Source organism: Drosophila santomea, chromosome 2L (assembly GCF_016746245.2).
Source record: "Drosophila santomea strain STO CAGO 1482 chromosome 2L, Prin_Dsan_1.1, whole genome shotgun sequence".
NCBI classification, from domain to species: Eukaryota; Metazoa; Arthropoda; class Insecta; order Diptera; family Drosophilidae; genus Drosophila; species Drosophila santomea.
This window is the reverse complement of record NC_053016.2, coordinates 8,884,234-8,906,370: the sequence shown is the minus strand read 5'-3', so window position 1 is coordinate 8,906,370 and position 22,137 is coordinate 8,884,234. Positions and strand designations below refer to the sequence as shown.

The 22,137-nt window shown below is 39.2% G+C and overlaps 1 protein-coding gene across 5 annotated transcripts in view; it reads right to left on the bottom strand.

The window, feature by feature from the left end:
- LOC120448693 (tyrosine-protein kinase Btk29A) overlaps positions 1–22,137 on the bottom strand; it is a 43,148-nt gene that overhangs the window by 4,362 nt on the left and 16,649 nt on the right. For 2 of the 5 annotated variants that reach the window (XM_039630852.2, XM_039630860.2), the window contains exons 3-5: positions 21,434–21,529; positions 21,166–21,349; positions 20,691–20,837 (exon numbers count right to left, since the gene is read on the bottom strand). In XM_039630852.2, coding sequence (XP_039486786.1) covers positions 20,691–20,837; positions 21,166–21,349; positions 21,434–21,529 — 427 coding nt within the window. Of the gene's footprint in view, positions 1–2,197; positions 2,320–9,019; positions 9,258–14,734; positions 15,052–20,690; positions 20,838–21,165; positions 21,350–21,433; positions 21,530–22,137 lie in introns of those variants that run through there. The other 3 variants (XM_039630867.2, XM_039630875.2, XM_039630885.2) reach the window with 3 other exon arrangements.

The window sequence follows — 22,137 nt, the reverse complement described above, 5'->3', positions numbered from 1 at the left end:
CTGAACATTGACAAGATTTTCAACGGTTCAAGGCGCCCGCTCGGTCGCCCACAATTCGCAGATTCGCAGATAAATCAAAGACATCGGGCATTGGAAAGCTCTTTGATGAGCTGCACGGACTTTGCTCGGCTTAATACGATTTCAGTGTTTGCCAACTGGGGTTTTTCGAGAGCCCGTCAATAATAATAACGTTAGCTCGAAGTGAACTCGAAGTGTAACCCCAATTAAAGCACAAAATAAATAAAGATAAATAAATGAAACTTAAATGCCAGTCGAGAGCAGTCGAATTGCGGCATTTGAGTGGGCGTCTCTTATGCAATCGCCCTCAGCAAATGAGTCAACTTTTCGGCTCATGATACACATTTTGATGTCTGCCTTAAATTTGTTTTTTTCTGTTTTTTTTTTTTTTTTTGATTTTCTGTGTGCTGTTACCACTCGGAATCCACTTTGCATCGGATGAGCAAATGGAGAAGTGCTTCAGGTAGGCGCCTGCTCGAGAATCGCGAGCGCCGAGCGCCTACAAACAAAAGTGAAGGTTAATCGCAAAGCGAAAGTGACTGCCGCTTTGACGATTTCCCAACTCACAATCTACACGTATTGCTATAAATTGATACAAAGTGTGGTAGGGGAAAAATTGCCCTGTAGTTTGCAACTGGAAACTGCCGCCACTGACTTTCAATTGATAAGCCAATTTTCTCAATTTTCTCAATATCACAGAAGCACAAAGCAGCGGTGCGCGCATTTTTCATGTGAAAACTTGTTGCGTCTGGCCCGCCCCCTTTTATTTTTCCCCACCCGTTCTCACAAACAAGCCAAACAACAGCGTTACGAGGAAAACGTGCCGGCAAAAGATGACAAAAGCCTCGGAGGCACCACTCCAAACTACGTAGTACTTACAAACACAATACGGCAGTTGGGAACCCGTACCCGTAGTCGTTGTCGTACTCGTGCCCCTGCATTGATGCAAGATTGAAACCGAAAATAGAAAGTTTTCTTTCTTTCCCAGCCAAATGCACACAATCGCACACTTGCCGGTTGTTAAAGCCGTGCTCAAGCTTTTGTTTGGCCATTTTCCATGCAAATGAAAAGCGCTCCAAGCATTTTCTCTGCTTACATATACATACCATACAATAAGAAAATTGCTATCTTTGATGTCTGACTTCTTCCGAAAGATTGAAGTATTTTGTAATTTGCTTAGTTGGAAAATATATGTTCTTTACGACCAGTTAGTCTGATTATATTGATTTAATTATATTCGGAAAAAAATCGAATTATTTTTTGTAAGAGTAGGAAGAAATGCGTAAATTGTAAACCACTTTTTGAATGGCAGAGTATTAAAATTCATAAATCCTCAACTGGATTTTCCCGTTGCCAGCCACTTGAGTATTTAAATCATTTTCAAAACACCTGAAAATTGCCAAACGGAAGTACATATTTTAAATATGCACATAAGTTGCAGCTCTCTTATAAATTTTCTATAAGTGAAGTGGAGAGAGGAGATACCAGAGGTAAGCATACGTTTTCGACTTAGTGAGTGCCTCATCAACAGGTGCGTTGCATTTCCAAGCCCACTTGCAACATTTGTCATTACCGTTGTACGGGTATTTATAGCTAATTGTGTAATTGTGCTTTGTCTTTGCCCCGCTTTTACCGCCCCACCTTCGCCCGCCCCTCCCCCTTTTAACACTCCTCTGCCAACAATTTGTTATGCAAATTGCAATTCTTGTTATTGCCATTAAGGCAGGTATTGTTGTTGCAGCTGGTGGTGCTCAGCCTCGAACCGAGTGTTTGTAGAAATCAAAGGCTGCAAGACTTTCAAACACGTGTTTGCTGCTTTGTTCTCTACTTTGTATTAGTTATTCCAAGCAGGTGAAACTAATCAAAATGCCTGTGCGATGACTCAAAGACAGCAGCGCAAGAAAACGCCCACAGAAGTTACAAACAAGATCAGGGTCTACGAAAAACTACGGAGGGCACTGAAAACATTTTATGATTTAATGAAAATTAATGCCATAAGGTGGGCCATATATAATATATGAAATAATACTGTTAGTTCCTAAACTATATCCTAAACTATCGTTTGGACCACTGAGAGTTACAACTATCTTAGCAATCGCTATAAGTGAAACTTCTCAATAAAAACGGGGACCAGAATGGAAACTTCCTTATGCTTAAGACCTCTATGAATGCAGCTTACCCAGCTTCAGTGCCGATAAAAGCATCATAGTTCGGCTTCAGGGAAAATGCGCTGTGAAGACTGCAAAGGCTCCACTCGGTAAAATTCCACTGTTTGGTCGGCGATATGTTGCAGTAATTGTGTCAATTCACTTTCACATAAATCGCTTGTTCGGTTTTTATGTTTCTTCTTTTGATTCGATTTGCAATTCTTTGAACTACAGTTTCAGGTTGTTCGCAAACTGGTTTCTCAGTTGCTTCCTTTTGCAATCTGCAGTTGTTATTTGTTATTATAGTAGTTGATGTTGCTGTTGCTTTTGCTGCTTTGCTGTTGCTGTTGACCTTTAAGCGTTTCCCATTCAGCGATGCTGAGCGGCTTTTACCGTTAAGGCGGCCCACGAATAAAAAACACTCAGAGCTTCCTGTGCTCAATATTTTGTTTCTAGTGATCTCGACTTGCGCCTCACATTTATAATTATTTATTTTCGCAATATCTGATGTCTGCTTTCACACAATGGCCATAGGCGTCGCCATCTTGAAAACATTTTCCATAGGCCGTAAATATTTTTCCATTTTCTATCATTAGTTATTTTTGTTAACTTTGTTATTTCATTTTAATTTCAACACAAATCAAATGATAACAACTAGTTGGAATAGATTTATAATCTCTCAGAAATTTCTTTCTCCTTTTAAAAAAAATCAATTTTAACTGCGCGACGCGAACTGTTTCAGTTAATGTTTAAAAGCCAACTGACTGAAATGGCAACTAAAATTTTTTTAGCCAGACAGCAGCAACTTGGCTCGGAGAAAAACAACAGCAACAACCACAACAACAGCAACAGAAACAACTTCCAACACACGGAGGCCATAAACATAAAGTAAAACTTAATTGTAGCAGTGGAGAGCGGAGAGTGGAGAGAATGGAGAGCAAAGCAACAGGCTCCACAAAGCAGAAGCCGCCAAGCGAAACGACGACAACTTGAGCAACATAAACAAACACTGCGAATAACTTTGTGTAACTTTAATTACTTTATATTCATATTGATATTCACATTGAAACTCACCGTTATTCATATTAATATTAATATTTATATTTATTATGTAAGATCAGCTTCATAAAACATTTAACTTTGAAGGTATTGATTTTCGAGATAATACAAATTCACATATACAAACTGTACAATAACAGAAAGAATATCCCGTTAATTAATTTGTTTAAAATTTTGGAATTTACATAATGGCAAATATATGTATTTTTTGTCGGTGTAGCTATGAAAACTCATGTGTTTATGTACATATGTGCATATATCAGCGATCAAGGTGCAGAGTTCAGATCCAGCTCTTCTGTTTTTTAGGCTTGTGAAGAAGCTGCAACTATGATTTGTAATTTTTCTATTATTTTTTGTTGTATTTACCAAGCGATGCGCCTTCAACTGTAAAATGAATTTTCTTTGAATGTTAACGGTAAAGTTACCATTATGCTCATACGCCGGAAAAAAACAACAAAAGCGATTACAACAATTACATCAATGTAACGAAACAAAACTTTTGAACTTTGTCTGTTCGCTAAAGTTTTTGGAGAACAAAAAGCACGAAAAACTCACTTGTATAATAGCATAGTGTGTGGAAAAACGAAAAAAAGCCGCAAAAGACAAGACGAAATAAAAAGGCAGTTTCTTTTGTTACTACTTCTTCTTCTTCTTCTTTGCGAAGATGAAGCAACAGGCGGGAAATGTAGCGGGTGTGAGCGAGACAGGTGATGTCTGCACACCTGTGCAGGTGTTTGCAGTTGTGTGTGTGTGTTACCGGTAGCTAATGAATATGAATCGGTTGGCAGTAGCAACAAAAGTTGCCAATGTGCCAGCAACATGTTGCTGACGGAATATTGCAAGAATTATTAAATTCAATTAATTTCTTATTAACAAATAGATAATTTTCCTAAAATATTTATATTCTGTTCAACAAGCTTATTTAAATGTTGTTTTTCACATTACCCAATTTGAAACCTCCTTTAAACTTAAGTCGCCATTTGTTAATACTAAAGTTTATAAGGCTTTGTGAATTATTTTATTTTAATAACGTGACATTCAAAACATTAATTTAGTTTGGCCCCAATTTATTGTGCACCTTCACTCTGCCTGAAAGTAGGCAACATTGTGGTTAAAATTTCAATTGTGGCAACTTGCAGTTGTGTGGTAAAAAGCAATAAATAAAAGCAGAGGCAGCAAAGAAAATAAGAAAAGCAGTTGCCACATGCTTAAACATTAATTATTCAAAGAACATTTAACGCCTTCAACAGCTAAACTTGTAAATATGTAGGAAAACTCGGGAAAACACAAATGCAAGAAAGAATGACTAGAATACGAGTTAATGTAAAAATTAACTATTTTTTTAATCTAAGTAACTGGAAAATTTCAATCATCTTACAGCAATGAAACGCACTTCACGAAAAAAAAACCAAATACCACCAAGTAGGGGAAGAAAAATTAAGGTTAAATGTTTACATCCGAGGCTCATAAAAAAGCGTGTGAAAAATTGTTAACTAATTGGCAAGTTGCATGCAGCAAAGAAAACAAATAATTACACGCAAATTGTTTGAAAAATTGTGCAGTCAGCGACACCAGCGACAGAAACATAAACAATAACAACAACACAGCAGTAATAGTAATCAAACAGGAAACGGCAAAAAGACAAACAACAAATTGTAATCGTGGCCGCGTCACTGTTTTTCTTTTGTTATTTGTTATGCAAATGTGGGTTAATAACATTTTAACGCATGCGCCATGAATGCAAAGCTATGCGGCAACCAAGATACTCCGCGGAATTCTAATCATTTTGCAGCTATTTTATTCATCTACAGCAACAGAACATAAATTGTCAAGTTGATTGAAATGTTTCTCGCGAGTATCTCATGGATTGCCGCAGGGTGTTCCTTTCTCCAATAACTTTAGATGACTTGATTAATTGCCACAACTGTAAATGGTTTAGCCAATTTATGGCAAGAAAATGCATCGAATTATGCATTCGATTTGCTTTTATGTAACTTGTCGTTTTTATTACGAATAATTAGCACTCTGTATAAATAGATATTCTTTCATGTAATGCTAACCATTATGATACTATAACTTTTGTATTCTAACTGCAGATTAATATATTATTGAATAATATTAAGAGTATTTCAATTCCTTACATTAACAATGAGTAAACCTTTTCAAAGGCTTTTATTAATCTCTTGGCCATTCGATTTTCAATCGTGTTTGGAGTCACATTATGCAACTTTTTAAATTCGTATAAATCCCACGTCCGAATTCCCCCGAAAACCTATATCCCTAGGTGATCGCCTTGTGATCACTTGAAAAATGCACACAAAGCTGTTGGGATTAGGGACCGCCCCAAAGCGATTGCCACTCCCCCCCGTTGGGTTTTATGTCCCCAATTAACACAATATAAAACAAACCACGAACAAAGGAAGAAATAGTCGGGGACAAAGCGAAATCAATCGAACCAATTTGCATATGAAAAATGACGTCAAAAATGAAGCGGGCGTTGCTGCTGCTTGATTTGCTTTTGAATGTGAAATATTTTTTGGGTTTTCTGCTAAATTTCTGCCCGCAGCTTGCAGCGGCGAACTATGGTTTCTGTTTCATTTTTATGCATTTTTAATGAAACCATTTAAGAGACCAGCGGCAACAGATGGAAATTGTATTTATGACAACGAGAAATCCCTACGAATATGCCTTTAAATTCAAAATCATAAACTTGATAAGCAACTTTTGAGCTGCGCACTGACCTTGATGTTTTATGGTTTGTTTTTTTCGGGTTTTTTTTTTATTATTATTATCGGTTTAGCCTGAAAGACATTTTTCCATTTTCAGGCAGTCGTCTTTCTTGTCAGTCTTGTCAATAACTTAATGTTTCGCAGCTCGATGCAAATTGAATTTACAATAAATAATAGTGGTCGACCGGATGGTAAGATGGTAAACTTGGCTTCTGCAGCATGGCAACAGAACCACTGAGCCAAGAATGGAGATCGCGGATGGGTGAGCTGGCCCAGGTGCAGAATTGCACGTATGGAGCTTCGTGCCCAGAAGCAAAATGGAAGCCCCATGGTCTGAAGAGTCACCGCTGATTGCTTAGTCAACGGGCCAAAGACAATTTACAATAATATTTAAATACGCTTTTTGCAACTGCTTTGACTCGCCAACTGGTTTGGCGACTGCCCAAGTTAACTTAACTTAACTTAACCCGACTTGAAGTGAGTTAAGTTGAGCCGAGTTAAGTCGATCGTGCCATTGCCGGTTCACAAGATTTGCGTCTCTGGCGTTTCTGTTTCTGTTTCAGTTTCAGTTGCTGTTTTCGGTTTCGTTTCAGACAAATTTAAACGAATGCGAATCCCGCGAAGGCCATTTTGCGGTAAATTGGAAATGGTATCGGAATTCACATGCCACTGGGCTACTATTGGTTTTCCTATCTGAAAAGTTTATAAGTTCTAGTTAAACACGAGTAAGATAAGTGTTTTGGATTTGTGACAAGTGTGCCGCCTTAATAATTAGCACATGCGTCAAGTTTGCGGTGATTTCGCATTGCGACACGAACTTAGTTCTGTGACGTCATGGCAATCACACGTTTTTTACTTAGCAAAATGATTTGAGGTAATTATTACAAAGTTAGCGTTACACTGCGCCAATACCCTGCATACAATTTTGCATTAAGACTTTAAAGATCACCTGATAGAATACGAAAAGCAGCATTATCCACAATAATACACCGGGAAAACGCGTTGAAAACGCAGCTTGACATGCACATGAAATCGTACATAAAGCAACAACTGCAAAATAAATTGAATGTTTCTGGTCAATTGATTCGGTCAACTTTAAAGCACCGACATTCAACAAGTGGCCGTGTGGGACAGAGATGGAAGCTGCCAATGGCTTGGGCTTTTGGCTCAAATTGCAAATGCAAATTGCAAATTTTTGTGGTCATTGTTAAGTAAAGGCCATAAATAGACACACACACACACACACACACACACAGAGTCACAGAGGCAGCAACAATGCAATAATTTTATTGTCAACTTTGGCATGCCAATCAGCCGCAAGAAAAGAAAACAAAGCGAAATGAGCACACAGTAAAACCGAAAGTCTAGCTAGAGAAAAAAAAAACGCACACAAAACGCTCCAAGTGGGGCGTGCTATAAAAATGGATGGAAAAGGGGGCCAAGCGATGGACCCAAAAGTGGTGGAGAGGCAAAGTAGGGGGCCTACAGCGGGCATGATGGAGCAGCTTTCAATCTTCGTCGTATCTCATATGAAATTACTATGCAAAAACCGACTTTTCGATTGGCATTGATGCATCTGCCTGGAGAGAATCGTAGAATCTACCATTTTACCCACCCTATCGTGGCACTTTCGGTTTTATTGCGACTGGATTCTGGATAGTGGATACTAGATGCGGTATGGATGGCTAGCTGGGATCTGCTTCTGCTGTTCAGGTTTTCTTCTGGGCTTGGTCGACGACTGCTAATTGATTTCAATTATGCAATTGCCATGTATACTCCTTTGTTTTTCTGCCTTTCTTTATCGTGTGCCTGGCATCGTCTCGCCCAGCTGCTGTCATATGTTCTTATGCATGCTCCTCCGCCGGCTGCACTGCTGACGATCATCTAATAACCGCCTGCCATCTGAGCCGAGCCATGGCCATATAATCATGATAATTGTCAGGGAGCGGAGATCCAAGAGCGGCCAGCACCGATCGCATCCACAGACTGTCGCTAAATGCTGGCTTGGCTCAAGCACTCCGAAAAATACTGCTCTACAACTATGGATTCTCATGTAAATATACCAAGTTAACACTAGGTCCTCAATTTCTATATTTCCATTTACGAGGATATATTTATAAGCATTTAGTACACTACCAATAATATAAACATCATAACTAAAACAATTAGCTAGTCAACTCTATCCATTAACTGTTTAACAACTTGCAGTTCCCACTTCGAAGTTAAAGCTAGCTGAACTAAAGACCAAGTATTCCGCTCAGTGCAGGATTCGACTGACTGCTGCATTGCAATTGCATTGAAAGGCAATCATCGCCAGCGACGCCTCTGCGGGATGAGTTGGCCTCATCTGCGATGGAAGTCGAGCTTTCGCTTTGCATGCTATGCGGCAATACATATCAGAATTGGCTTATGGATCCCCTCCTGCAGATGGATTCGTGTTTACAATTGGCATGGCAAAGCCTCTTGAGATGTTTACGCTGCAATACTTTTACGTAATTGATGCACTTCTTGCGGGGATTGCCTGCACAAGATTAAATCATTTGTTTTCGTTGTGAAAACTTCCGCTTTATATAAACAAACAACGAGCCATAAAGTGGTTCTTATCGGAAAGAATATATATATATTTTTAGATATTGAAACGTTTGTTTGAGCAGTACTTGGGTGTACAGAAAATCAAAGAACTTTTTACGTCTCTTGCACTCTTGTCTAGATTGCACTGCAGATACATTAACCAAATATTTAATCACAAGTACATAATATTAGACAAGACAAGAATTTAACTTGCAGATTTTATTTAAAGCAATTCTCTTAAGCTTAAGCCGGTTATATTAATTAACTTTACTTCAGAATCCAAGCGACAGAACCTGTATATACTTTTCTGAGTTATGTGTTCACACCCAAAACAAATGGCATTAGTACTATAAATTTTTGTGTCAATTAATTTGCGTTGTTCTTCCCCTGATGTTTGCTAGATTAAACCGAAAATAATTTACCCGAAAAATATTTCAACCGCGGGGTAAAACACTTTTAGACTGGTAAACTGGCATTAGGCGACTTGATATTTACCTTCTTTGGTTTTGGAACTGGTCAGGCTGTGACCAATGTGGTTCCAGAAGTTGAGTCGGCAGCCGAACACCTTCATTTCCTTGACCCGCTCCTTCATGTTGCCAATGACGCTCGTTTCGGCCAAACTCACGCAGGGAATCATTTGGTAACGGATGAGATGAGATACCAAAAACGCTGGCGTTGCACACGCGTTTTTCAAACTCGATTTTTGAGCACTATTTTAATTGAAATTTTACTGCTAACGGGGGGAGAAATAAATTTGTTTGAACATTGACGCGTTGTGGGTCATTAAAGTTGAGTTGGGCAAGCGGTTTTTTGGCCATTCGCAGCGATTTGTGCTTCTACTCGTATATTGCTTTGGTTTTGCACCGATTTGTAATTGCGATTTTTTAAAGTCACACACATAAATACATTAGGTTCAGCCATTTAATGAGCTTCTGCTCAAGTACGACGCGTTTTGCGGAAGCAAACTACAACACTACTTAAAGTCCATCAAATTCATGGATGCTTTAATTGCCAAAAAGGCAAAAAATAAAAAATGCCTGGCCATTGAAACAATCAATCAAAACAACAAAATACCCAACAGAGGAAGCCGACGAAATTTCAATTCCTGTTTTGGCAATTGAATATAAATATTGGTGGCATGCTTTTAACTAACTCGTACGAACACATGAAACCCCCATAAATCAAACACATTATGCATTTGATTTATGCTTTGTGTGCAGAACATCAAACGTGTCTCGTTTTTATAGTGAATGAATATCGAGATGGGTTTAAGAATTTCCTTTAAGATGCCAGATTGCAGCTGGGAGGCAGATGAGCCAAGCTCCTAAACAATCGAGGTTAGCCTGCTGCAAATGCTAATGATGCTGCAGCCAAAGTCGGTTGAGGTTGCCCCCATCATTATCGACAATCATCATCAGCTTCATTGATTTTCGCATTGTAATTGTTCGAGTGAATCGCAGCAGCAGCAGATTAATAACAATTTCCATGCGGTAGAAGCTAATGACGTATCGAAACTTAAAAACCAAAATTGATTTATGAGGCTGTGAAGTAAGTAGAACAGTTTTCATTTATTTACAGCAACGTACTACTACGGATTAGGCAAGTGGAAGCCTTGAAACAAACAAAACGCACCCAGTCAAGTGAAAAAACGCCATCAATAGCAATCTGAGACAACAATCTGTAGCCGTGGGCAGAGGAGACCTAGGCGCAGTTCATTGAGCTCCACTGTAACGCACACACTCGCTTGCCTGCCTCTTCTTTTCATCATTTTTGTTGTTGTATTTTTTGTATTTTAGTAGCAACTGTTGGCAACATAATTAACATCAATTTCAAGTCTTTTCTACCCAGTTGGTTCCTTAATTCAGTGGAACAAACCAACGAAATCTAATGAACTTTCAAAATGATTAACGATGCTCGGCGTGCGGCTTACGCAAAATGGGCGAGGTGCTGTATTGAAATTAAAGCCTATTTCAAGACGGATTGGTAGAAGCTTGATAAACAGTTAAACCGATATCGAAATGATCAGATGGGGTCGGAATTAAATTGGAAATGTGTACAGTTGTATCTTATAGTAGTGAATAGAAAACTGTTAAAAGCAGTGTCGCTGCAAAGACATAATCAATTGTACAATTTTTCTAAGAGATCTACCTATTGGTAGAGTGAAAGGCATTACCCTTATAAATTCTTACTTTATGCCATTAAGTTATAAAGACTGTAAGCTCCACGCTTAAGTTCAAATACCAAGGGCAGAGAATTGTTTATTTGAGAAAATTCAAAGTTAAAAGCCTGATGAAAAGTCGTGGGAAATCAGAAGACAATAGAAGTATTTATACTTGATTGAATCAGAGTTTTAAGCCACAGCTCTTTGTTCTTGACTTGCCATTAATTAGTGCTACAGATCGCAGCTTGAAACTCGTGTCGAATTGGAAAAGTGAAATTTTCACGCCTTACACAATTGCCATTAAAGTTGCGACTTTAATGACATGTGAGTGTTGACACCAAAAACGAAAAAAACAGTTCAACTTTTACTTGTCCCTAACTAAAAAAGTAAAACAGACAAATGAATAAATGCATATGTAAAGCGGCGGTGACATATGAACGTCTGATTGACCTTGCCTGACCCGGCAAAAATACCGAAAAGAGTTAAGATGCTGGCCGCGTGCGAAAGGAAAGCGTTGTCAAAGTAAAACCGAATACAAAATAAACCGTTTGGGGCGTGGCAATGGGAAAGAAAGCAACCGCTTTGACCTGATTCCGAAAGGTAAATGCTAAAGTCGAAAACAAAAATCCAAAAATCCAGCAACTTGAGGAGCGTGAACAAAGCAAATCCGCCAAATAATTTAAAGCGGTCAAGAAGCGGCGGCGCGAAAAAAAGGGAGTGAAAGAAGCTATAGCTTTCGCTTGTCATGTTTTTTGTACATTTTTATTCCCTCCTCTGTTGTGGTCCCGACTTCGTCTTCCTTCCCCTTCAGATTTGCGAATTGGGTTTGGGGTTTGGGGTTTTGGTTTTTCGGGTTTACGGCGTGCTGCTAAAAAGCTCCACAAATGAAATGGCACGTAGCTGACCTTGACCCGTTGCTTTTGGGGCTCCCATAAAATGCAATCTTTATGAACAGGCAGCCGCAACAGGCAAAACAGCAAATTGCAATTGAATCTTTGGGCCAATTTACTTTTGGCAAATTGCTAACGGTACCGCAGAGGAAAATAAGCACAAAAAAAACTAAGTGCAGGCTTTCGCAATTCACGAAAAAAAAGAAAAAGAGTTTTAACCAGTTCCAAAGAGAGCTGCCTAAGGAAAAGGCAAAGAAAAAGAGATGGGGCACAAAACTTGTTTCCGATTTTTATTTGCAACCTTCGACGAGGCATCCGAAAACTACCTTTTCGTATCTGTGTGCCTTACTATCTGAGACAAGGTGTGCATGTATGTGTGTGTGTGTGTACTGCCGCATAACCGTTAGGCGGAGGATCCTTCGATTTTAAACCTGGTTTGCATTATAAATTGAGCCAAGCAGCCACACAAGTGGTTTGGCCTGTTTGAGAGTGGAAAACATACATTTTTCCTACCGATAATTAACATGGACAATGAATAACTCTCTTAGGTACCTGCCACACATAAGCACATGCCGCACAGCTGCGGTCAACAAAATAGCGCAAGGAGGTCGCACAATTTCGAAGGATCAACTTAAGATTAGATATAAGCACTTTTAATAGGTAATGTATGACAAAGTAGTTATTTAAAGTCCATGAAAAAGCGAATAGATTATATGATATATATTTTCCATCTATAAGACTATATTTAATGGTTTAACTTTTATTATTTTCTTAGCTTGACATCATATTTACACTATTCTTTCGAACGCAACTGTATAGCAGTACTTTACATCGTGAGGAGAATTTTTACTGTTTGCTCATTTGTTAAGAACATTTCGCCTCGTTTGTTTTAGTTGTTTTATATATGTTTATGGAGAGGTTAGAGATGCCAATCGCGTTTTACCAGGAATTATCCACACACTCAAGAGGAAGTTAAAAGTAAACCTCCCGCCTTGTTTAATCGGCTGCCATCAAAATATTTGTAATCCAAACATTTATGACTCGGTAGTTACATTTTGGAGTAACAAATTTAATGCCCCTCCATGTATGTATGTATGTATGTATGAGATTTTATATCTTTCACTCACTCCACCCGTTGATTTCCCCACCAATTTCAGGCCCTTTGTTCGGCCTTTTACTCAGTTTTTAATGACAATTTCAAGCTACCTTTTAATGGCATTTTGGTTTGTTATTTTTATTATTTTTTATGGACCCTCTTTCCATGAAAAGAACACCATGGAAGCGAAGATGAGGAGAAAATATTTTCTATAAACAAAAGTTTCACGAAAGCTGAGAAAACACGAGTAGACTTGAATTGATTTCTATTGAAATTCGAAACGGCACTTTTAGTGCTGCCTTTGTAATTTTTTAATGGCCCTGTCTGGATCAACCAAATGCAATGCGATAAGGGCCAAAACTGATAAGCCAATCGAGAGTTGAGAGAAATGTGTAAGGGCGCAACTACAGTGTAAGTTGAGAAATGCATATGTAGGAAATGGGATTACTAAGGAAAACAGTGACTTCATATTGTACTTGAGATGGTATCATTACAAAAGTGAGTTTTTCAAGATTCCAGAGCATACTATGAGTAAGGCGTGTGGAGTTTTACATTTTGATTCCCTGAAAGTTACCCACAAAATTATGGATTGTAAATATATTAATAAAAAATGTAATATAAATTTTTATTTCATATTCCAATAACAATTTCGAGGCGCCAGTTACAGGATCATAACGAAATACATGCAAATGCAGCAGATAATGATGATATACCCAAGACTTGATAAAGATTGATATTTCCTTTTCCACCACTCCCAGGCAATACATCTTTTATTGTAGTGAGTGAGTGAGTGCCTTCTGGCTCTTGGATTTCAAGTCGGTAGTGTTATTCCACGGCTTTCCACGGATTGCTTTTGAGCTGGGTTACGTGATAAGCAGGCTTAAGTATTTAAGCATTTGCCTGAACGTGCTGGCTGGCCTCACAAGAGACAACAAAACAACGAAAAATAAACATAAAACAAACGACGAACGGCTAACAAATTCTCGTTAAAGCAAAGTGACCTAAACTCAAAACTCAACTCAATACCCAATCGCAAGGCAAACGAGGAAAGAAACGAAAAGAGAGCTGTTTTAAGATCCTGTTTGGGCAATATACAAATATCCACAAGAATAATATTGAATTACACAACTGTGGATATTTTGGGATGGGCTATTTGGGCTACCTGCTTAGGACAATTCTCAGGTTTTTAGAGCCGTAAACGACTTTGAAATTGAAGTTCGTTAGGATCGGAGGCGCCCCTCACTTTGCTAATTGGTTTGGTGTGAAAGGGAGAACCAAACTAGAGTGAGACAGGTAGAGATTCTCGAAAAACAATCGTTTAAAGAAAGTAATTGTCATATTTCTAAGCATTTGTCTAAAATTAAGCAATCAACTCACTTCTTGGGTCTAAAAATAAAGAACTATTTAAGTCGTTCGGAGATATTTATTCTCGTAACTTGCTGATAAAATGAACAGCCTTCTAAGTCAATATACACTTTTGTTAAAGAGAAACTCGTCTGGTTAAATATGATAGATCAAAATCTTTACACGTGACTAAATCGAGAATTTACTTCCACTAGATAAAGATGCTAAATAGAAAAACACAATAGAAGACCATAAGCCAAAAATAAACCTTTGAGGAGTTCTTTCTCGTGTAAGTTTTTGTATTAGGTGTGTGTTTTTTTCGACAAGTTAATTAAGCAAATGGGCAGAAGAAATAATGAATTTCCGAGAGGGGGTGGCAGGTGACAGGGGGGACTGTTAGAAAATGCGCAAAAGATAAGCACGAAAGCAAAAAGCAGAAAAACTGCTGTGGCACGCCAAAAAGAAACAAGTTAAACAACTTTACTCGGCTCCCCAGTGTTGCCAGATTGGTCCACTAAATAGGGTTTGAACGCAGATGTTTGTATTTGTGTGTGTGCCGTGACATAAGCAACTTTTACTGTTAGAAATGAGTTTTGGAGATGAGTGAGATCTCCAGCAGTAATAAGTCAAGAAAGGCACAATAATGTCTACGCTTCGCCTGGCTGCAAACACTTTTGCCTCTCAGTTAATTCTTTTTTTTTCAATTTGTAGATATTTACATTTGGATTTATTTTTGGGGCTGAGAACACTTTTTGGCCTTTTAAGCAAACTTCACTTTTGCCTGAGCATTTACATTTTGTCGCCGCCGCACGTTTTGGCCGTAAACAAATTTTCTAATTTATTGCACTTTTGCGGCTTAACGCGGCCAATGATCTAGCAATTTGGTTATCGTGGTATTCAGTTTTTACTAAAATCAAACTACTGTGTTTTTCAATGGCACACGCGACAATCGAAACAACAGCTAAATTCGAAACCGCAACCGCTTTTCGATTTACGCTTTCCGCTCTGCGTTGTGCACTCGACGACGGTTCAAAAGAAACTCAATCGGATTCGGATCGCGCAGGCGTCGAGCGCTTCTCAGCAGCTCAAGAAGTAAGCGCAACAATGGGAGAGTAAAGAGCACGGTCAACATTACACTCAGAGAAATGCCCACTAGAGTTGTACATCTTGATTTTTAATATCAATATAATTTTGGCATCTGATATTGTTCTGAGATGCTAATAGCAAACAGCATATTTTGTAATAGTAACTAATTAAAGTAAAAATTTTATTTAAAGAAAAATGTTTATTATATCGTAGACAAAAAGTTTGTATAATATTTGATTCCTAATGGTTTTTTTAAGTGCAAATGGAGTGAACAGTAAAGTGTGGGGGAGAGATCCTCTGTAAAGCGAAAAAGGGACGGCAGATCTTAAGAGAGCTGCCGAGTAGGGGGTAAAATAACAACACTGGGTCCAGCAGAGTGGAGCACAGCTGGTATAGAGAATAACAAAGTAACAGAAAAGAGCAGAGTGGAGCGAAAAAATGCAACTGAGCCTAAGAGAAATTTAACCGCAAAAGTTGTTGCTTTTTTTTGCATAGGCAAATCAATGAGCACTTGTGCGCTTAGCCAGTCACAATTACAGTTAGAGCCGATGAAAAATTAGTAACTCGCGTAAATGCAAGTGGAAAAGAGACAGTACGAGAGTGGGGGTTATAACACTAACCATAAAATATATTAAAGTTCTAACGAAATGAGCAGAAAACGGTTAAGAGCAAGTTTTTGTTTATTTTTGTTTTTGGGCAACTTGTAATGCAACACACACGAAAAAGAGAGGGAGGCGAGAGAGTGTGAGATGGAGAAAGGGAAGTTAAGGAGGCGAGAGGGGGTGGTGGCTGCATCTTTCGGCTGATGGCCAAAATGGAGTGGAGAGAAAGAAATAGAAAGAGAACAGACATGGCTAATATCAATTATAAGACGCAATTAGGAAAAACATTTTTGGAGCATAGCAAGTAAACAAAAACAAGGCGACAGGAAAAGTTTGGGAAACAACTTCAAAAGAACATGTTGGGGATTATTTTTATTTTCTCAATAAAGCGAAACAAGGAAGTTTCTGATGGAAAAGAAATAAGAAATTACTCTATTTCTTATCAAAGGAAAAGAAAAAAAGCACAAACACGGGTATTTTTTGAATTTCTTAAGAATTCTCTTGCAATTGACAACTTCCTTTGACTTGTATTTTTGAAATGAATAAAATTCCCGCTTAAGCATTACCATAAGTATAAAGAAATCATTATCATACCATCCATCAAATGAATTTGTCTTCAACCTCTCAATATCACATGATTAAATGCTTCTGATTAACTGCCAAACCTGCTTGGAGAATGATGGAAATTCTTTCTTAATTTCACTGGCTTTTTACAGACATGAGGTAATTACCAGCTTAGCATAACAAATCCTGTCCGAAGACCAGACTTAAGCGTTTATATAATACCAACAAATTGGCGGATTATGGGAAATCAAACACTTGTCACACGCCAACTTCTTCGTGAAAAGAAATTAATTGGTTGAGAAATTTGCCGAGATATTATGTATGGCCAAAAATAATTATTGCGTGGTCTTTTTCGAGATGGAAAGGTTAAGAGATTTGAGTGAGTTAACAAAGGAGAACGGGCCAAAACGAAATAAATAAAAATGAAGGGTTCAAACCATTCGAAAGCTCGGCTTCTGCTGCCGATTTCCCACGTTTAGAACGAATCACAACAGAACGCATCATTAATCATGGCAGGATGACCAGGGGACGCGGTGGAGACGGTGGGGATGGTGGGGACGTCGCACTCCGACCGCGAGGCGGCCTAAAACTTTTTGAAAGACCCGACCAGAACGGAGCAGAGCAGAGCAGAATCCAACAGAATGGAGCCAAATGCGAGGCACATTGGGCAGGTCGAAGGCATCGCAGCCACCAGCCACTGAAGATGCATGAACAAAAAGCAGCAGCCACAACTAACACAAGGCGCAAAGGCGCGTTTCTCGTCTGGCGGATTGGTTTTCAAGAACGGGAACAGCAACGCGCTTTAGACTACATGCACTTAGAAAGAATACAATAAACTTTGCAATCAACCAAAAATAAAGAATAATCGATGGTATATCATCAATAAACTCACATATAAAATAAATAGTACACGATGAATTATGTAAATGTTGGGAAGGGAGTTCTTTATGAAACTCATTTCGTTTTATAATATAGTTTTAAATTTGCTCCCAGTGTACTATGACTTTTATCGGACTCGGAGTTTAGGTCCGTTTTCATGGTCACTCACCCGACGCATTTCGGTGTTCTTCTCCGAGCTGCAGGAGACAACAAGGGGCACCTAATTACAATCAAATGGAAGGAGGCGGACGTCTGGCCAAGATCGGTTAATAGCAAAATTAATCAAATCATCAGGGGGACAGGCGCACCGACATACTGACAGATAGACAAGCCAGTTCCTCCCCATCCTCCCTACTAAACTGAATTCAGAGCCTGCGGCGTCCAAAGAAAGGAAGCAGCATCGGTTCTACGAGTATAGGTCTATTGGGTACCATCCTAGTTTTCAAGCCAAGTTCAATGCACGTGCCTAGGCACACTCACACAACCGCAACAATAGTGATACCAAGATACTGGCCAGTTGTTGTTGTTGTTTACTTTTTCCATTCGAGGCTTAAACAATTGGCCCAGGCCAGAGCCAAAATAAGAACCAGTTTGTGTTGTTCGGGTTTCAGCTTTTTTTCGTCGATTTGAGTTTGTTTGGCTGCTGTTGCTGCTGTTCTCTTTGGGCTGTGCTCTTAAATATCGAACTGGCTGCCTTTTCGGATACATCCGTGGTGGCTAAAAACCGAAACCAGTTTGGAGAACTGGCCACTGGCCAAAAGGAAACCTCCCTGCTTTTGGTGGGGGTGTTTGCTTGTTCGGTTTGTCAAAATAATAATAAAAAAAAAAAAAAGGAGATACGAAAAAAAAGTGCAACCCAAAAACTCAGGTTAAAACTTAATAGAAAAACTTCTTTCAGCCCGCTTCTTTGTTTGTTTTCGAGTTCACTTTTTTATGGGTTAGATATACCCCCTTCCTTTTCACTCTTTATTTTCTTTACCCCTCGGAACCCAGATAATAATCACAACATGAAACTATTTTTGAAGCACTTAAAACGAGAACCATAAATCTTTGGTTTTCGGGAATAGTGGAACAGAACCGAAAATCCGAGCCACAAAAAATTTGGTGAAAGAGCAACGACATCGTTAAATTGCAGCTAGCGGACCCTACTTTCTGCGTATCGCCTGATTATTCGGCTTACTTGGGTTTATTACTTCATTTATTTTCATCTTTAACATGAATCGGGGAAGATTTCAACATTCCGTTTTCTAAGTGTTATAAATTTAACATTATTTTTTATGTTTATGTATGTATGTTCTTTTATTACCATAATGGTAATGAATATTTCGATGTATATACCATTAAAATGTAAAAACAATTTGTCAAAACTTGTAGTTAGTTGCCATTCTTAAAGAGAGTTTCATTCATTCTGAGTCAATAATTTATTGAAACATATCTTTATAGTTGTCAGAAGCTCAACACTTTTCCTCTTAATCATCTCACACTCTCGATCTTTCTGGACATTTCAAGGGTCATGCGAAGTGGGTTTTAAATGCAATCATACCATACCGTACGATGGCACGCGGCGAAAGTCAAAATGTGGAGGGAAAAGGATTTTCGGGTAGCGTAATTAATTTCTGAAGACGTTGGGTGGTGGCGTGGGGGCGTAGGGCCGTGAGTTGAAGTGAAAGATAACCGAAGGAGAAAATTGACAGGCTAATTTATTGTAACGGCAACTGACAAGCTGCCGCAATCGCAGGCCCAGTCATTCCACTTTCATTGTCTTCGGCTGATAAATGAAGATGAAGGCGACCTGATTTTTATTGTTATTTCCGCTTGGCTCCTTGCACATCCCGATCCCTTCGAGATTCTTATTCCACCCAATGACTGGACGAAATTTGCCAGACTTAACGGCAATTTAAAGTGACGCCACTAATTGATGTCCCCACAACACGAAAACGAAGAAATGAAAATGGAGAGAATCCTCATGAAGATATCGCCACCAGGGGCAACTGAATTTTGTTGGGCCCTAAATTCGGTGAAACTGTCAAACAGTGAGACACAATGTGGCCACACATGGCATTTAGGGGTCTGTCTTCTGGTTCCCAGTTTCGTTCCCATTTTCAAATCTAATCTGATGACACAAATGAGCAATCAGAACACCAGCTTGACATCTGCGGGCTGTCGGCGAATGGGAAAAGTTCTCGACCATCATTTCAGCTGCCTGGGGCAGTCAGGGGTTAAGGTTGGAGAAGGTGCCGGGACAATTGGTGATCTACATCAAAATATTTTTGACAGCCGATAATGAGTGCAAAGGATTTAAGATACAGTGACAAGCAAAATGGTGTTTACATTCCTGCCTTATACATTATACAATTACTATTGTAGAGCATTGCTTTTGGGAAATTTGTTTTAAGTTTATAAAAGATAACGAAGAAAGGGGTATTTCTAACCATCTTGTTGTTTGTTAATTTCCTGGAGAGTCTTTTATCAATTGCTAACCAAAGATTTGCGTTGATGACTCAAAGTCTGTGACACAATCTTATGAGATCAAACAGTAAGTCTCGTGAGGTTGATAAAAACGGGTAAGATGTCTTCTCGAGATTTTAGTGACGAAAGCGGTAGAACCTGTATAATTTACATTTCATTTGAGCTATTATTTTCAAATTCGTTACCTTAGTTGCAGCAAATATTAGAAGTTTCCTGCAATCCACAGACAAATATGGAAGACAAACTTTTTAGCAACTATTTGCTGACCACAGCCACGTTATAAGGAATTAGCACCCAGTCAATAAAAACAAAAAAACTTACCGACAGGTGCCAAGTTGCATTAGAGTTGTATACCCAGCAATATGCCCATTTTGTTGAGGTATTTGTTCCGGCCACACAGAAGTATCTGCAAGTGTCTGCCAGTATCTACCGGTATCTGCGTAAGTCTCAGATACTCAGATACTTCTCTCCCAGCCCAGACTCCTTTCGAGCCTGCTCATTAACGGCTTAGAAAAGTAAAAGAGCTGCACTTGAGACACGCACACACAATATAAAATAAAGAAAAATCCAAATGGGGAGCCAGTTGGCACCGCAGACAATGTGTCAAATAAGGCCTGACGACAGGAAAAAGGAAAAGCGTTGCAAATGCAGAACATGTGTGTGAAAAACAAGGGGCGATAAGTGAGAAAAAATGTGCAGATACAAAGGAGCATTTTACGAATGGGGCGGGACAGTTCCCCCGGGGCATATCCATGAGTTTTTGGGGGGCAGGGAAAGTGGCTGGCAGCGGGGGAACTCCCACAGTTGACAATGACATTTGCCTGACACGGCAAGGAAGTCGCCAGTCAAGGCTAGCCTCAAGAGGTTCTTCAACTGCGCCAGAGAGTCGGTCTTCCAGCACATTTACTATATAATCTTAGTCTAGAAATCACAACTCGTTGCGCAAAACTTCGTCTGTTATATGTACTGCTTTGAGAAGCTACACAATTTTATTAAGTTGACTATCTTAAACTGTATTTCATATTCATATATGTTTTGACAACATATTTGCTATTATAAGATTGCATTTACTTACTTGGATTATTGTTTGCCTCACGCCAATGGGCGGCTGCTCTGCAACCAAAGGTGCTTCGAGATAATCCCTTGCAGCAGCTCCACTTCTTTCCGGACCACAAACCCGGATGATAGCGGTACGACTTTGGAGTATTACTGTCCTCACAAACTGGAAATAAATAAATATAAGTAATAAAGCTTATAGAATGAAGAACTTCATTTTAAACACTCATTAAGGTCGTACATGCTACACTATACACAATAATGTTCCATGATTTAATTTCCATGTCTCCTAAACTGCAAAACCCATCTGCCTTTAACCAATTAAGTCTTTATGATTATTTTAGGTCACTTTTTCCCTAATTTACAGGCGCTTCTTGAACTGAACACGACTACCTCTTATCGATTGCGATTGATCTGGTCAAAAACAGCTGCAGTTTGGCGATCCCTTGCCTTTGTTTATTGGGTCATCATGAATCGAGTCAATGGGGGCTCACCTTGGCGGATGGCGCGGATCCACTCGCTGCGCTCCTTTTCGCTGTTGGCGATCACGTAGAGTGTGTACTGTGGCACCGCTCGTCCACTCTGCTGACCCTCGATTCCGCCCCCGCCGCCGTTCTCCACCTGATGCGAATTGGCCGACGAAGAGATCTCACAGTAGCCCACTTGGAATGGATAACCCTGGATGGATGAATAAATGGGGGGATTGGATTTGAACGTTTGTTAATGAAATATAAGCATTCCCAAACATTTCTGACTACTCACATCCGGTGCAAAGGGATCGCCGCCCTCGCCGCTGACCGTCGCCTCCTCCACCAGGCGAACGCCCTTCAAATGAATGCGACCACGTTCGCGTCTCCGCTGAAAGTGAATCAGATGAATGGGAAAGTTGTAGTTATTCGAATAAACTAATTTAGCACTTGAATCGAATGGAAACGTTTATTTGAATTCGGGTAATAGGATATATTTATTGATTGCGTACTATGCTTATAATAATTAAACAAATAATAGCGATGTCTATGTGAACTTATTTAAGAAATATAAAAGAAAGCCACTCCCTCTAAGAACCCACTCCAAATTACGCTTTCTTTCAATTAAAAGTAAATTAACTTAAATTACCCCCAAGCGTATCAAATTCCCTAATAAATTGTTGGTTGTGGACCATACGAATCGATTAAAAATATAGTTCTGCTCCAATTCATTCTAATTAAATTCCACCACGAACACGGAAGTTCGTTTTCGTTTTCAACAACTAAGAAACACTCCGAGCAAACAGACTTTCCATTACAGCATACCCTCGATAAATTGGCTTCTTCAATCATCATCATCATTGGACCCATTAGCAGCCCCATGTTCATCGGCATTATCATCGTTACCACTCATCGCACAAACTCACACATTAGCAGCGCCAATTTAACGGATCGCCTTGTGGATTTTCCTGCTCATTTTCGAGTGGAGTGCGAGTTTCA